At 42.7% G+C, this 15,895-nt stretch overlaps 1 protein-coding gene across 6 annotated transcripts in view; it reads left to right on the top strand.

The window, feature by feature from the left end:
• The first annotated feature begins 1,719 nt into the window (after positions 1-1,719).
• BARD1 (BRCA1 associated RING domain 1) overlaps positions 1,720-15,895 on the top strand; it is a 62,327-nt gene continuing 48,151 nt past the window's right edge. For 3 of the 6 annotated variants that reach the window (XM_036320136.1, XM_036320131.1, XM_036320134.1), the window contains exons 1-3: positions 1,720-2,006; positions 12,138-12,194; positions 15,108-15,256. In XM_036320136.1, the coding sequence (XP_036176029.1) occupies positions 1,864-2,006; positions 12,138-12,194; positions 15,108-15,256 (349 nt within the window). In that variant the 5' untranslated portion in view covers positions 1,720-1,863. Of the gene's footprint in view, positions 2,007-7,980; positions 8,024-12,137; positions 12,195-15,107; positions 15,257-15,895 lie in introns of those variants that run through there. The other 3 variants (XM_036320135.1, XM_036320132.1, XM_036320133.1) reach the window with 3 other exon arrangements.

Below are 15,895 nucleotides of genomic sequence, written 5' to 3'. Positions count from 1 at the left end.
TTGACCAGGATCAGAACCTGGGACCCTTCTGTCTGCAGGCTGATGCTCTATCCACTGAGCCAAACCAGCTAGGGCAAGCCCTCTTTAAAGTAAAGAGAGGATATTGTTAATGCCCTAGGCCAGTGGTCGGCAAACTCATTAGTCAACAGAGCCAAATATCAACAGTACAACGACTGAAATTTCTTTTGAGAGCCAAATTTTTTAAACCTAAACTATATAGGTAGGTACATTGTTATTAACTTAATTAGGGTCCTCCTAAGGCTTAGGAAGAGCCACACTCGAGGGGCCAAAGAGCCACATGCGGCTCGCGAGCCGCAGTTTGCCAACCATTGCCCTAGGCCAAGGCTTTACCAAGACTCCATAGCTGGACTGGATTTCCCTGGGGAAGTTTTTCTCTGGGACCAAAGTTCTAGGACTTTACACATTATTGGTGTGCCTCATCCTGGATAGGTTGCCCATCTTTTACTTGCACACGTGTATGGATATAGGAGAAAAACATGGCTTTTCAAATTCAGGATTCAGCGCTGAGAGGAGAAGGTAGTTCATCTCCCTTAAAGCCAAGCATCAACCCTTAAACCACACAATTATTTAGTGGAGGAAATGGGATTAGAAGTGGGACTCTGGCTCCTGAAGTCGCCAGTTTACTCCATTACACTCCATAGCCGATCTCCAAGTTTATTTAACATTTTAAGTTTTCTAGAGTTTGATATCTCCAAGGCTTTGCAAAACAATGGCTTAACAGGGTTAATAATAAAAGATTAGCGTCTTGGCTACATCTGAGTTAAAAAAAATGGTTAGTTTACGGAGCTATCATAGGTCAGTCAAAATACCCTATAAAATTTTATTTAGTTTGATTCATTCTTCTTTTATGAAACAAGTGCTTATTTGGAAATATTTTAGATGGTTACAGTGTAGCCTGAAGCTTGAAGGGAATTTGGGTGGACACAGGGATACCAACTAGAAGGCTCTGGGAACAATCCAGGTGAGCATAATATAATTGGGCCTGTTGTAGAGTGAAGATGGAGAGAAGTGGGTAGATTTGAGAGTAAGGTAAGGGGAAATAATGCAAAGATTTTTGGTAGTGAATTGGATGCAGAAGCATAAGAAGAGCTCAACAGACTTATCTATAAATATGGCGATCAATGAAAAATCCTCATGAGGGTAGACACACTCTTTAACAGACAAGAAAAAAGTTATTTCTTAGGAGTAAAGAGAGTGGCACTTTCAGTGTCATGAGCAAAGCTTTGCCAAGCTCAACAGTCATGGAAACATCAGTCCTTATATGTAGGTAACACTCAACTAAACGCTTCTTGGTGTGTGATTTTTCACCGGTTAAGTTCAGAGGAGGGAGCCATCATTGTTCCAGGAAAGCAAGGACTTTCTTGGTTCTGTGTTGTTATTTTTCGGTGTTTTTTTTTAGTGCATAATGTGTTTAATGGGTTTGTTATTCTAGCTACAGACATCAGTTAAAAACAAACTTTTCAAAAAATCAAAATAGTTAAAATAGCCGTATTACCCAAAGCAACATACAGATTTAATACAATCCGCATCAAAATCCCAATGTCACTTTTTAACTTTGAGTGCCCCCGCCCCCATAGGGGCGGAGCGTTCTCGATCCCCGCCCCCTTCCGCACGGAGACCCCGCCCACAGAACTTCGGCGCGCATTCCCGGCCCCGCCCCCCGATCCCGCGCGCCGGGATTTTGGCGGGTTTCACTGCCTGCCCCGCCCACAGGCGTCCCGCCGCCCGGACCCGGGAATCGCTGGGGCCGGGGTCGGCTCGCAGGCCGGCGGCGTCCGAGTCGGGGTCCGGGTCCTCCCCGCCCCCCGCTCTCCGAGGAGCCTCTTACGCGACGGCGGGGCGATGCCGGGGAACCGGGACCTGAGGGTCCGCTCCGGGAACCAGCCGCGTCCCGCTCCCGCCATGGAGCCGGCGGCTGGCGGCGCCTGGGCCCACAGCCGCGCCGCGCTCAACCGGCTGGAGACGCTGCTGCGCTGCTCGCGCTGGTGAGGACGATCGCTCGGGGGGCCCCGCATGGGCCACACGGGGGCGAGGGTCGCCCGGCCTCGGGGGCGGGGGATCTGTTCCCAGCTCCGGCTCTCCTGCCATGCCGATCCCGCAGCTGGCGGCCTTGTACCTGCCCGGCGACCTGGTGTGTCATCCCCTCCCGGCCCCATTCACATTTCTGGGTGGCTTTCTAGCTCCCCCCCAGCAAACCCAACTCAGGTGGTAGTTCTGGAACTTCAGCCGGCGTGAGCATCGCCTGGAGGTGCGGTTAAAACGCACGCGGGTCCCGGCCCGCCGCCAGAGTTTGAATCTCCGGGCTGGGGCGGGCTGGGGCGGGGCTCAGGCAGGGGCACTGTTTGTGGGGCCCCGGATCCTCGTGACAAGCTCATTCCAGAATCCGACGCTGAATTGGAAGCAGCTGTCACTCTTTGCTGAGCTGGACTCTGACCTTTTCTCCGTAGCAACTTTTTTGGGGGGGAAGGAGAGAGTTTGGGAGGTTTCTTTGGTTTGGTCAAGGAGACGGGATTGGGGTTTCCTCTTTAGAGATGCTACTTTGTGTTTTGTTTTGTGTTTTGCTTCTTTTTTTTTTAACTTTAAATATATTTTTATTGATTTCAGAGAGGAAGGGAGGGGGAGAGAGTTAGAAACATCAATGAGGAGAGAAAATCATTGATCGGCTGCCACCTGCACGCCCCCTACTGGGGATGGAGCCTGCAACCCCCGCATGTGCCCTGACCTAGGCTGCTTATTTTCCTTCATGTTGTTACACCATGTGAGTCCTGAGTCTAAAGTTTCCATCCCGTCTAAAGACATCGTTTTTATGACTTGTACTCCTTGCTTCTTCTCTATGAGCTCTTCCTGGTATAGAAAGCACGATGGCTTATACAACCCAAGAAGGGCTTGTCTCACTTTTCCTTTCTTCTCAAGCATGTATTGAGCTCCTGTTAGGTGCACAGCTCAGGATTTCTGCATCACTGTCACTCTGTCGGGTTTCCTTTCTTTGTAGTTGTCCCGGCCATATTTCCTTTTTTGGACTGTTTTGATTTTTTTCGCCTCTGATTTCCAGCTTGCAGAACTTAGTTACACATAAAGTGTAAGTCACATAGCAGCTCTCCCTTTAAGGATGAAAAGGACTTAATTGTCACAAGTTTTGCACCTCTATGTTGTTCACAAAAATTTTAAAACTTAAAAAGTGGCACTTTTGCTAGAATGAGTGCCTGAAGACATTCTGAGTGCATTGTGTGTGCTTTCTCATGGCACAGGGGCCATCCACCTGAGAATCAGATTTAGAACTGGCTCTGCTAGTTGCTGTGACAGGAGCAGGTGTAGACATGCCCAGATAGTCAGTTCAAGGGAAGGTAGATGTTCAGAAGGGACGTTTCTGTGTGGAAGGCTCTGGGGCAGCCACTTAGGGCTTCACTCGGACTGCACAGTCAGGCTGCCTGATTTCAGGTTCCAGCTTTGACACTATGGAATTGCCCGTCATTCAACCTCTCCGTGCCTCAGTTTCCCCATCTAAGTGATGATAGTGCTCATTAATAATAATTTAAAAAATTACTGAGCCCCTACCCTACAAAGTGTCAGACACTGTTCTAGGCATTTGGGATTCATTAATGAACAAAGTGAGGGAAAAAACTCCAACCCTTACGAAGGTAAAACTCTATGGGAGTGAAGAGCCTAAATTAAATTTCACATGTAGCCCTAGCTGGCTTGGCTCAGTGGATAGAGCATCAGCCTGCGACTGAAGGGTCCCAGGTTCGATTCAGGCCAAGGACACATGCCTGGGTTGCGGGTTCGATCCCCAGTGTGGGGCATATAGGAGGCAGCCAATCAATGATTCTCTCTCATGATTGATGTTTCTAACTCTCTCCCCTTCTCCCTTCCTCTCTGAAACCAATAAAAATATATTTTTAAAAAAGAAATTACACATGTAAAGAAAGTGCCAAGTGCGGTAGTTGTCATAGAATAAGTGATAATAGGTATCTTATAAAAATATAAAAAAGCATAGTCTGTTTGCTGAATGGTTTGGGAGAAAGAAACAAAATAGATGATTTATATAAATAATCTCTAGGTTGTCCTGAAATTTAATAAAGCCAGTTTCATTTTTTTATCCCCTAGCAAATACTTTTCCAGTTTCTAACTGAGCAGACAGTAAGAGCCGCATCAAGTAGCTAGGTCTGGACTTTTAGTACAACTCCTCCTTGACTGGAGAATGATGTTGAACCCCAGTGACTTAAAAAAAAAAATTAATATGTGAACCACTGATAGATTAGTAACTAAATCGCAACTGTTTCTTTGAATGTATATTTTAACATAGGGCTCTGCACACTTTTTCTGTAAAGGTCAAACAGTAAATATGCTAAGCTTTGCTGGCCACAGTCTCAGTATTTTTGTGCTTTTACAGCTCTGAACCTAAAAAGCAACATTTGTAGCTCAAGGGCTGTACAAAAACAGCCTTCTGGCTTGATTTGGCATGTAGGCAATGGTTTGCCAAGCTTGGTTTTGACAGGTCAAATGTCTTAAGTTTAAAAATCCCTTTTTGGTGTGAAATTTTATATCACCCGGGTTTAGTATTAAGAAATGATTTTGCATTCCTCTCCTGGTGTCTGCAGGTTTGGCACTGCCTGTAGTGAATACAGCATGGCAGGTGCTCCTCACCCATAGTGGGGCAGAACATTCTTTTCACCTCTGCCTTTGCCTAGTAGCTACCTGGCATCATTGCTCGAAAGGAGCAACTCAGGACGGCCTGCTTCTTGTTTTTGCTGCCTACCATTCAAAGCGATGTCATGTTTCAGAAACTGTGTCAGTACGAATGTCCTTTTACAGAGTGTCAAAGCTCTACCCGGAGGGCTAGTGATTGCCCCATTACCCTCACATTCAGCGTGCAGCCGGATCTATTTTGCAGCAAGCATTACTTGCGGGTGGGGACAGATTGGCTACAATAGGGCATCCTTTCTTGACCTTTAGCATCAGCATGGCTGCAAGGTGAACTGATGAAATTGTTCAAGAGGCCAGATGTGACATTTGTGTTAGGTCCAAGCCTCAACCAGATAGAAGCTATTTAAAGATTTGGAAATATGAGCTAGGAAGAGCATATCATTTGAGAGGCTGGCAGAAAGCATAGTAATACTGTGTTCCTAAAGGAAGCAGGAAATGATCATAGGTGCTGCAGTGTGAAGCCGGGTATCAGATGATACTATTTTGTGAGTTAAAACAATTGGGTACCTGGACATTTTACTGGGGGTGAGGGGGGGTGTGGAGTTGGTGTCCAAGAGAATTATAACTTGGAGTTCTAGCACCTTTTAAATCAACTTTTAGGAAACAAGTCAAAAGTAATTTTGCAGTTTTCAGAAGAGGCGATTTTATTTTTCTGAATTATCTCTTGTCCTCTACAGGCAATCAGGTTTTGAGGCAGTATGCTCAGTGGTTAAGAGCATGGATTTTGGACCCTGGCTTCCAATCCTTACTCAGTGATTTTGGGCCAATTAATTCATATTTGTTTGCTTCTTTTTTTTTTTTTTTTCATTGTAAAATGAATTAGTAGTAGTTTGTACTGTATAAGGTTGTTGTGGGAATTAAATGAGTTAATATTTATGAGCTACTTCGAACAGTGCCAGTTAGGGTCTAAGTGCTACATGAGTGTTTGTAAAGTAAAGGATAGACTTCCCGACTCCAGCAGTCAGCTCTTGCCTTCCTTTGGGAGTTTCCAGTGTTCGGAGGCATTCACAAAGGCCAATGACCCTTCATTGAGAGGATCACTCCTTTTGGTTTGCTATGGCGCTGGTTATCCATTAGGGCAACAAACAATCCCTGAGGCACTGTGTTAGTGGGGGTATGGTGAGACATTTCCCTTAAGGAGCATATGCTTAATTCTAAGGGATGGAATGTGTACCCATTCAGGGTAAATTATGATAATTATGATGAAGGCCAAGGGGAGCTAGTGGAGGAAAGCTTCATGGGCTTTTGAACTAGGCCTTGGGTAGATTTTTATAAATGGAGCCAGGTGGGGGATCATTAGCAAATAATATGCTAAAAATTATTATAGAATAAAGGTAGAGTGAGTCAGGTTGGCAGAGAATTAAGGCAGGGTCAAATCAGAGTGATTAGTAGCCTAACAGACTATTCAGTTGGTTCAGATGGAGGCATGCATACCTGGCTTTATTGTGCTTCACAGATACAGATGTTCATTTTTGTTTTGTTTTGTTTTATTTTGTTTTTACAAATTGAAGGCAGGACCCCCTACCAGCAAAAGCTTAGGACTTGATTTATTGCGACACTGGGTTTATTGCAGTGGTCTGGAACCAAACCTACAATATCTTTGAGATAGGGATAGAGTTATTTACTTCCAAGGAGAGCAATTTGTGTAGCTTTCCTGAGACTAGTGTCCTCATCGATAAAATGAGGAAAGTGGAGCAATTGATATTTAAGGTTCCCTCCAGTTTGCAGATTCCATAATTATTAGTGTCCATTGAATGTTATTTAAAAAGTTTTAAAACTTTTCATTGAAGTTTAACATACATACAGAAAAGGGCACATATCATTGGTGTTCAGTATGTATCATATAGCTCTCCATATTGTGGATTTTATTTACTTACTAGAGGCCTGATGCATGAAATTCATGCATAGAAAGGGGTCCCCTCAGCCCAGCCTGCACCCTCTCCAATCCAAGACCCCTCAGTGAAAGGGTTCCCCTCAGCCCAGCCTGCACCCTCTCCAATCCAAGACCCCTCGGTGGCAGTCGGACATAACCTCTCGCAACCTGGGACCACTGGCTCCTAACCACTCACCTGTCTGCCTGCCCGATCGCCCCTAACTGCACCCCACCTGCCAGCCTGATTGCCCCTTACTGCCTCTGCGTGCTGACCTGATTGCCCCTAACTGCCCCCCCCGCCAGGCTGGTTGCTCCTAACTGCCCCCCATTGCCAGCCAGGTCATCCCCAACTGTCCCCCTCTGCCGGCCTGGTTGCCCCCAACTGCCCTCCCCCTGCCAGCCTAGTCACCCCTCACTGCCGCCCCCTGCCAGCCTAATCACACCCAACTGTACCCCCCCCCCCCCACTGGCCTGTTCGCCTCTCACTGCCCCCCCCCCCCCTCCCAGCCTGGTCTCCACCAACTTCCCCCCTCTGCTGGCCTGGTCGCCCCCAACTGCCCCCTCCCCCCACCGCTGGCCTGGTCACCACTCACGACCCCCCGCCAGCCTGGTTGCCTCACGCAGCCTGCTGTTCAGTCGTTTGGTCGTCCCTCACTAACCCCCCTGCCGGCCTGGTTGTAGGCAGCCATCTTGTGAGGGCGTGAGGGTTAATTTGCATATTACCTCTTTATTATGTAGGATGCTGTATTTTAATTCTTTGATTGATGCCTGTCTTCAGTTATACTACACATTTCATAAGAACAGGTTCAGATTTAGAGCCACAGTGCTAGACACATAGTTTCTTAGTGTTTGTTAAATTAATACATAAAAACTTTGAAATTGGAAATACTAGAAGGACCTGGTTACTTCACTTGACTTACCATGAATGCCCCCCTAAGTTCCTGGGGTTAATTACTCATAGTAAACACGACTAAGGGCAGGGCAGGTATAGAAGGTACAGGTCTTTACCCCTGGGATTGCAGCTAGAACCACAACATGAACAGTCCTATTACGGTACTACACGTACCTGGTGTTATATAGGGCTTGTGATGGCCAGGGAAACTACCAGACACACTGAGCACCCTTTAATACTGTCCCCCATAGCATAGGGGGTGGTCTTACAAATGAAGTTATTGGTCAGCAGATCTGAAGCTCAGAGGAGAGCTATTAGTCTGGAAGTACAAATCTGCATAGAGATGGTAATCGAAGGCATTTTTTTGGGAGTGAGCAGGGAAGAGAGTATAAAGATGATTGCCTAGGCCTGAGCTTTGAAACTTAACATTTGAACATCAGGTAGTAGAGGTGAAGACCAGCAGCTACTTAGATACTGCTTTGCTTTGGAGAAAAAGGAATTGAAGAGAGAATAACCAAAATTATTGGAATTGGGTATGTATATATATATATAATCTCTGTGGCTTTTCTGTCCGTCTCATCTCACATGGTAGGTTCTATTATAATTAGTCATTGATAATAGAATTCTATTGTCCATTTGACTTTTGGGATATTTGACTCTGATTTATTCAGTAGTTATTGACACTGAACAATTAGATACGCTTTCTTATTTTTCCCATGCGATTTGCTTGAATGTGGCATATAAAATAACAATGCTTCCATGCCATTATCCATATCCCTTACTTGTTAACAGATTTGTTTATTCTTGTAAAGATGAATACAGCAAATTGTTTAATTGGCTTGGAGGCCTGTGCATTTTGGTGTTAAATATGTTGTTTCACGTTTAAAAATACCTTGCAGATTTTCTAAAATGTAAGAGTACTGTGGTAGCTATCTTGTCTAATAATAAATAGCAATTGATATATTATGGAAGCTTTGGGAGCCATTCAGTTAAGAAATAGGTCTGCCTGATAATACCAAAGAAAATTTTATATCAATAGGACTTTTTTTTTTTTTAATAGCTTGTTCTTACTAGTTAGTTCTTCCCTAAGTTATGACCCTGTGACTACACTGATCTTTCCAAACCCAGTACAGGTAAAGTAACAGAAGTGCTACTGCAGTGAGAATTTTCAATGCATAGAAATTCTGTTACCCTGCAGATGCCTTTTCTTATTCTTTTAGATTTTTTCTTTCTAATATATATATGTATATTAAACAGAAAATAAGGGAAGGACCAAATAGGATTGTTACTATGCCTGCATTTTTGTGTAGAGTCTTCCATTTGGTTCTTTCACTAAGGATTTATTGAAATCTTGCTGTGCTTATAGCACCACGTTGGTAGGTAATAGTGTGCTGGGAAGCTCAGAAAAAAAAATGAAAGTCAAGATCTCTTGTCTGTAGGGCTACAATCTATTTTGAAACAAACAAGAAAAACGAACAAACAAAAAACAGAATCAGGCAGATAAAATACAAAATATTTTGTTTTCAACTAGATACCATCTCTCTGGAACGTCGGAACCTTTTGTAATCTCTAAAGTCATATATATAGTAACTTGGCTTATAAAACTACCCCTTAGGAAAGAGTGTAACACATTCAACTTTGTGCCTACAAGGAGAAAAACCTGAGATGTCTTAAGTTAAATTACAACAGGTCAGAGAATAGAAGGGAGAGACAAAAAGGGGTTCATCAGTTAACTGCAGAGCAAAACCAACAAAAGACTGCTCACACTCCCTGGTGTATGTTGGAATCATCTAATTAATTTCCAGGTGGCCATATCCAAGATTATCCAAAAAGAGAATAGCTAGGACTCTGCTGACCTATCCCAGAACTAGCCCTGCTTCACCTTCTCACGTCTATAGCTAAAGTAAATGCTTTCTCTTGCCTACTTGATGTATAAAAAATACTTGTAAAACGCTAGATGGTGGACATATCTGTCTCCATGTCCTCAGACCTGTCTTTCTGTATTTTTTGCTAGCAATTGCCTAATAAACTCTTTCTTTTAAAAGCCTTTTCAGCTGTGGAAGTTAAGATTTTTGTTTACATGTGCTTTACATTTCTGGTGCAGGGCACAGATTTAGCAAAAGTGATAGCATGGAAACTAACACGCAGGAATTCTTGGGCTGCTTTGTGTAGTGACATTTTTATCATCCTGGGCAGTATTTGGGTAATGCGGAGGGCCTGAATAGTTTTGGGGGCGGAGGACGGGTGTTCTAGGTGGGGGAGAACAGTCTGAGCAGTTGTGGGCTTGGTGTTGGGCCAGGCTATTTGAGAAATGTTACAGAGATTGGCTTCAGGAGAGCACGGAGTTTTTGGTGAGCAGAGAGAGAAAAGGTTGTGCTGGGGACCAGAGTTTTGCCACCCTTAAGTCTGTCCTTTGGGACATTGATTCAAGACTGGTTATTAAGAAATAAGGGACTCAGGATTGCCTGCTTCCCCTGGGAAGTCCTAGACCCCTATCCCTTTCTCCTTTGTCCAAAATGGCACATAAACCTCAGCTGCTCAGTGTCTTTTTTTCTGGATCTTATGCCATTGACACCCTGCATGTACATCTGTAATAAACTTGGAACATTTTCTCCTGTTAATCTGTCTCATGTTAGTTTGATTGTTATCTAGAAGAGCTTAGAAGAGGGGAGAAAAATTATTTCTTGTGCCAGGGTTAAGGCCATTGCCCAGAGTTTTTGTTCTATATTAAAGTGTAGACCAGTCCAGCATCTGGCTAGCTTAGCTTGTGTTCCCAGCCACACTTCTTTGCATACAGGGTCCACGTGTCCCTGGGTCATGTGGCTGTTTAAGGCCACATGGCCAGCGAGTGGGGGTCAAGCAAGGAGCAAGTGAAGGTAAGGGAGAAACAGAAGGCAAGGGAGAGGAAACTCTTTGGGGATTTTTAACCTTCCAAGATTTTGCTCTCTTGCAGTGTGGCTTCACCCATCTAGACTGATTTTTTTCCCAGGCTGAATTGACACACAAGCACCTCTCCTTTGCCACACTGACTTCACTGTGCATGTATGGATCTCCCTCTTGGTGCTATTCCTTCCCCCAGCGATCTGCAGGGAATGGACTGGTGATTTCCTGGGGAGCGTGAAGTTGTAGCTTCCTGGTGAAGCTGTCCAGATGACCATGTTTATAGTGTCTGGTCTCCCCTTTGTTCTCTATTATTAATATCAATAAATTAGCTGATTATGACAGTAATATATAGGTAAAGGGTTCACAGTCATCTTAGAAAGGAAATTTAAGGTTAGAAACAGAAGAATTAAGGCATCGAGTCAAATATTCTCAGAGAAAGCTAGAATGCTGTGGACTGCATCCTGGGGTCGGCCTACATTGATAGATAGGAGAAGCAGCAGCTTAAGAAGTGCTGAAATAGGCAGATAGATAAAAAAAAAAATTAAAGCTCAATGGGAGGAAAGGTTTCAGGAAAGAGGGTGACGTAAAGAGAGGTCATGGAGAATGAGGACCAACAGTGCTTTGGAGAGTAGTTTCAGCAGTGGGGAGTTAGAGCTAGCAAGGTAAGGAGATGGATTTAGCTGGATAGAACACTTTAAAGAACTTAGGAAGGGGAGAGCTGCTCAAAAAGTAGAGTAGGCGGCGTGATCTAAAGAAAGCATTTTTTCTTTTAGGCTGAAGGAGAGATTATCTGTGCATGTTTATATGCGATGGGAGAAGGTGATGATGATGAGAATAGAATACTTTAGGAGCCAGAGAAAATGTGGGATTTAGGGACTAATATGGTAGACATGTTAAGAAGGAAAATGACTGAGGGAGATCTTTTCATCTGTGTGTGGAAGGGGAGGGTAAGCTTATGGGTGAAGAGGTAGGAATGAGTCTAGGTGGTGAAAAGCTCACAGCATTTGGCTGCAGTAAGGTTAATGGGATTGAGGAGCATGGGGATTGTTTGTTTACTCACAACATCTAATACATCACTTTGATAGCAGCATAGAGATAAAGAAGCTACCACATAAATTTATAGAGATATATTTGTGTGTCATTCTGTCTTTTTATGATGGTTACTCCTAGCCTGAGAGCTGGTGAGGAAGCAGTGGACTTTGGGGCCTATCTGGCATTATAGATTTGTATGCCTGAGTGTCTAAGAGTGTTTAGAGATGCCCGAACAAAATTACTCCTTTCTATGACTTCCCAGTATATGTTATAAAAAAATGTTACAATTTGTACCAAATTTGGTAGTTGTTATTTGAATTCAGCAGGTATCCTATATAATAAAACCCTCATATGCAAATCGACCAAACAGGGGAGTGACCGGTTGCTGTGACATGAACTGGCCACCAGGGGGAAGATGCTGAATGCAGGAGCTGCCCTCGAGGCAGTGCTAAGGAGCATTGAGCTTGGGAGCGGGCCTAAGCTGGCAGTCGGACATCCCCCGAGGGGTCCCGGACTGCAAGAGGGTGCAGGCTGGGCTGAGGGAACCCCTCTCCCCCAAAGTGCACAAATGTGTTATGATAAAATATTTAACCAGGATGACCACATCCTTAACATCTGCTTTGAGAAAAGAAAGAAATATAATAGTGTTGGGCCTTGGATTTATGAAAAGTTGGGTATAAAACGTTTACGTATAAGTGACTAAGTGTTGATTGTTTTCCTTTCTTCAAACAGCACTAATATTCTGAAAGAGCCTGTGTGTTTAGGAAGATGTGAGCACATATTCTGTAGGTAAGTAGTTATGACTTGATAGATTATATATTGTATATATCACATATAATTAATACATACCTATGTAGCAACTATGCTTTTTACTAGTAATAGTCATGTATTCATATTGATGATAATTTTTTTACGTTTGTGTAGCTGTCTTAAACTGCAAGGTAACTTACTTCTATATTATCTCATTTTGACCCTTATAAATATCTTAATTTATAAGAAAGAAATCAAAGCTTTAAAAGGATGACTTGATCAAAGTTATAAAGTTTAATAAGCAGCTTTGCTATATTTGGGGGGAAATTAATATCTATTATATAATTCAAATATGTCTTTTTTTTTTCTTCCAGTTAGTTTTGAATCTAGACTTTCTAAACTATAAAAGTCTAGTTCTTATAGTAATTGTGTTAGTTTCCTAGGGCTGCCATAACAAAGCACCAAAACTGGGTGGCTTAGAACAACAGAAATGTATTGTCTCTCCCTTCTGGAGGCCAGAAGTCCAAGAGCAAGGTGTCAGCAGGGTTGGTTCTTAGGAGGGCTGTGAGGGAGACTCTGTCCCACCCTTCTTTCCTGCATTCTGGTGGAGAAACTTCAGCATCCGGCAGTCCTTGGCATCCCTTGGCTTGTGGATACATCACTCTGGTCTTAGCTTTCATGTTTACATGGTGGGCATATTTGTTTCTTATGTCCAAATCTCTCCTTTTATAAGTCACCTGTCATTGTATTAGGGCTCACCCTAGTGATCTCATCTTAACATGATTATCTGCAAAGACCCTATTTTCAAATAAGATCACATTCACACGTACTGGAGGTAAAACTTTTTGGGGAACACAATTCAAGCTGTAATAGTTATGGTGAAATTATATCCATGTTATAATATGACAGCCCTGGCTTATACAATACCAGATTTTCATCTCATCCTGTTTCTTATTCAGAAGAAATCAACTTAAGGACTGAATGTCTTTGTTTAATTGTCTTTGAGCACGGTTTATATAGCCTCCTTTGAATCAATCTTTTAATTATTTCGAGTTATGACTGTGGAACTGTCTGGTCTGAGAAAACGGCAGTGTGAAGTTTAAGCACATAGGAAAATAATTTGCTTTGTGATTTCAGTGGGCTGGGGATGTGTGGGAAGCAGCTATACCTGGGGTCCCAATTTTGTTGCTAGAAACATGGGTCTGTTATGTGGGCATTGGTGGCAGGTGATGGGGAAGGAAGTAGTACCTATCTCCTACCTGATATCTCCATTTGGAGGATGAAAGGGATTTCAGATTTGATATTTTCAGAGCAGATGTGTGGACCATCATCCCCTTCAACCTGTTCCTGCCTTGGTGATCTTCATAGAAATAAGTGATACTACTGACTGCACAGTTGCTCAAGGCAGAAACCATAAGACATACCCGATTGCTGTTTTTCTTCCTTATGCCACATCATTAAGTTCTGTCAGTTTCATCTCAAAATGTGCCCTCAATCTTGAGTTTTTTCACTTTTTTCTGTATTTACTACTGTTTACACTTTAGTGCATGCCATCATCGTATTATCATTCCACAAAGTTCGTAAGTGATCCTCTCCCCGACTTTCCTCATGCTTGTCAGTGCTCTTAAAGTGTAAATCACATCCATACCACTATCTGCCTTAAATCTTTCAGTGGCTTCCGGTTACAATTAGAATGAAACCCAGACTTTGCACTAAGGTCTACAGACCATGGATGGGACCTAGTTTCTGCTCCCCTCTTGGACCACACTTTCCTTTGGCTCTCAGTTCATGAAGCATCACTCTCACTCCTGGCCCAGGACCTTTGCACATGCTTTTTCTTTCACCTGGAACGTATTTTTGCCAAATATGTGTGAGGTAACTTCCATCAGTAACATTCAGCTCAAATGTCACCTCCTCCAAAAGGCCTCCCATGATCCTCTTATGAAATGATGCGCACTCCCTGTTTCTACTCTAGCAAACAGATTTAATTTGTCTCACCGTGTATAATAGATTAGTGACAAACTGCTGAAATATAACAGACTCCATGAAATTATGGGTAAAGTGCATATGTGCGTGTGTGTGTGTGTGTATGTGTAAGAGAGAAGGAGAGAGCCATATGTACATTTAATTGGATTCTAAAGGGGTCTATGACTTAAAATAGCCAATGAAAGATTAAGAGAGGCATGAGAACATCTTAAAAGAAAATGCCATCTTTAAATGACATAAACATAGGAAAGAAACAATTCAGAACAGTTTTGGTTCATTTGGATTCTATGGTGCCCAGAATTAGGGTAGCTGTTTCTATTCTTTGCAGATCTGGAGTTTTGTAAGTGCTGAGCAATGCCACAAATACCATGCACTTTTAAAAGATGGTTTCGATACACAGACAATAGAGTGGTGAAGGCCTTGGATTAATGGGTGCAGAGTGGAGGGGTCAGTGGGAAAACAAAAACAAAACAAAGGGGACATCTGTAATACTTACAACAATAAAGATAAATTTAAAAAAGTAAAAATAAAAAATAAATAAAAGTTGGTTTTGATATATCCCAGCAATTTTTAACCAGTGTACTGCAAGAATTTTAAAACATACAATACCTGACTTTTAGTTAGGGGCACTGACCACTTTCCCCTTAAATCAGTGGTTCTCAACCTTCTGGCCCTTTAAATACAGTTCCTCATGTTATGATCCTACCATAAAATTATTTTCGTTGCTACTTCATAACTGTAATGTTGCTACTGTTATGAATCGTAATGTAAATATCTGATATGCAGGATGGTCTTGGGCGACCCCTGTGAAAGGGTCGTTTGACCGCCAAAGGGGTCGCGACCCACAGGTTGAGAACCGCTGCCTTAGATTGTCAAATTAAAAAATGTAAACAGCCGTTATTTATTGGAATTCAGATTCTGCTGAGTGTATTGATAATTACATATATTTTTAAAATTCTTTTTCAGTAACTGTGTAAGTGACTGCCTTGGAGCCGAATGTCCAGTGTGTAATACCCCAGCCTGGATACAAGACGTGAAGATAAACAGGCAGTTGGACAGCATGATCCAGCTTTGCAGTAAGCTTCATAATTTGCTGCATGAGAACGAGCTTTCAGGTGAGCACTGGCACTGTCTCCCTTATTTAGGTAACCGATGAACTGGTGATCACATGAAGTGTGTAAAAGGGCTATCAGGAACTCTCAATGGTGTGTTTCAGATTTAAGATTTATAGTGTTTGGAATTATTTTGAGTGACAGATACCTTAGAGGTAATTAAGTCTCACTCCTTTTTTATAGATGAGAAACCAAGGGCCTCAGAGGTTAAATGGTCTTGTGTAAAGTCACACACGTAGTTAGTGCCAAAAGCAAGAGGAACAGTCCATTTCTTCTGATTGTCAGTCCAGACTTTCTTTTACTACTTCCACTGCCTGCTTTTTCAGTTATGATCATGTCTGTGTCATATGTGTAGAATAGTGACTATATCCTTAAACGCACTTAAATATACTTTTTTATAAGATAGACTACAACCTCCTTCCATGGATCATTTTTCTAGACTGAATTAATTAAATGAGCACATTTTTAAAGAGCAAAAATCTAATATTCACTTTTTTTTCTATGTAAATGGGGTTAATGTTTTTTAAATTGTTCTTAGACTCTGTGTATTAACTATGTATCTTCCCATTGTGCTTTCTGCTGAGAACTAATTAGCTGTGGAAAGAGAGTAGTGTTTTGAATCTTCATAGTGAGATATGGGAA

Source organism: Myotis myotis, unplaced genomic scaffold (assembly GCF_014108235.1).
Source record: "Myotis myotis isolate mMyoMyo1 unplaced genomic scaffold, mMyoMyo1.p scaffold_m19_p_8, whole genome shotgun sequence".
In the NCBI taxonomy this organism is placed as follows: Eukaryota; Metazoa; Chordata; class Mammalia; order Chiroptera; family Vespertilionidae; genus Myotis; species Myotis myotis.
This window is presented reverse-complemented; position numbering and strand designations above follow the sequence as displayed.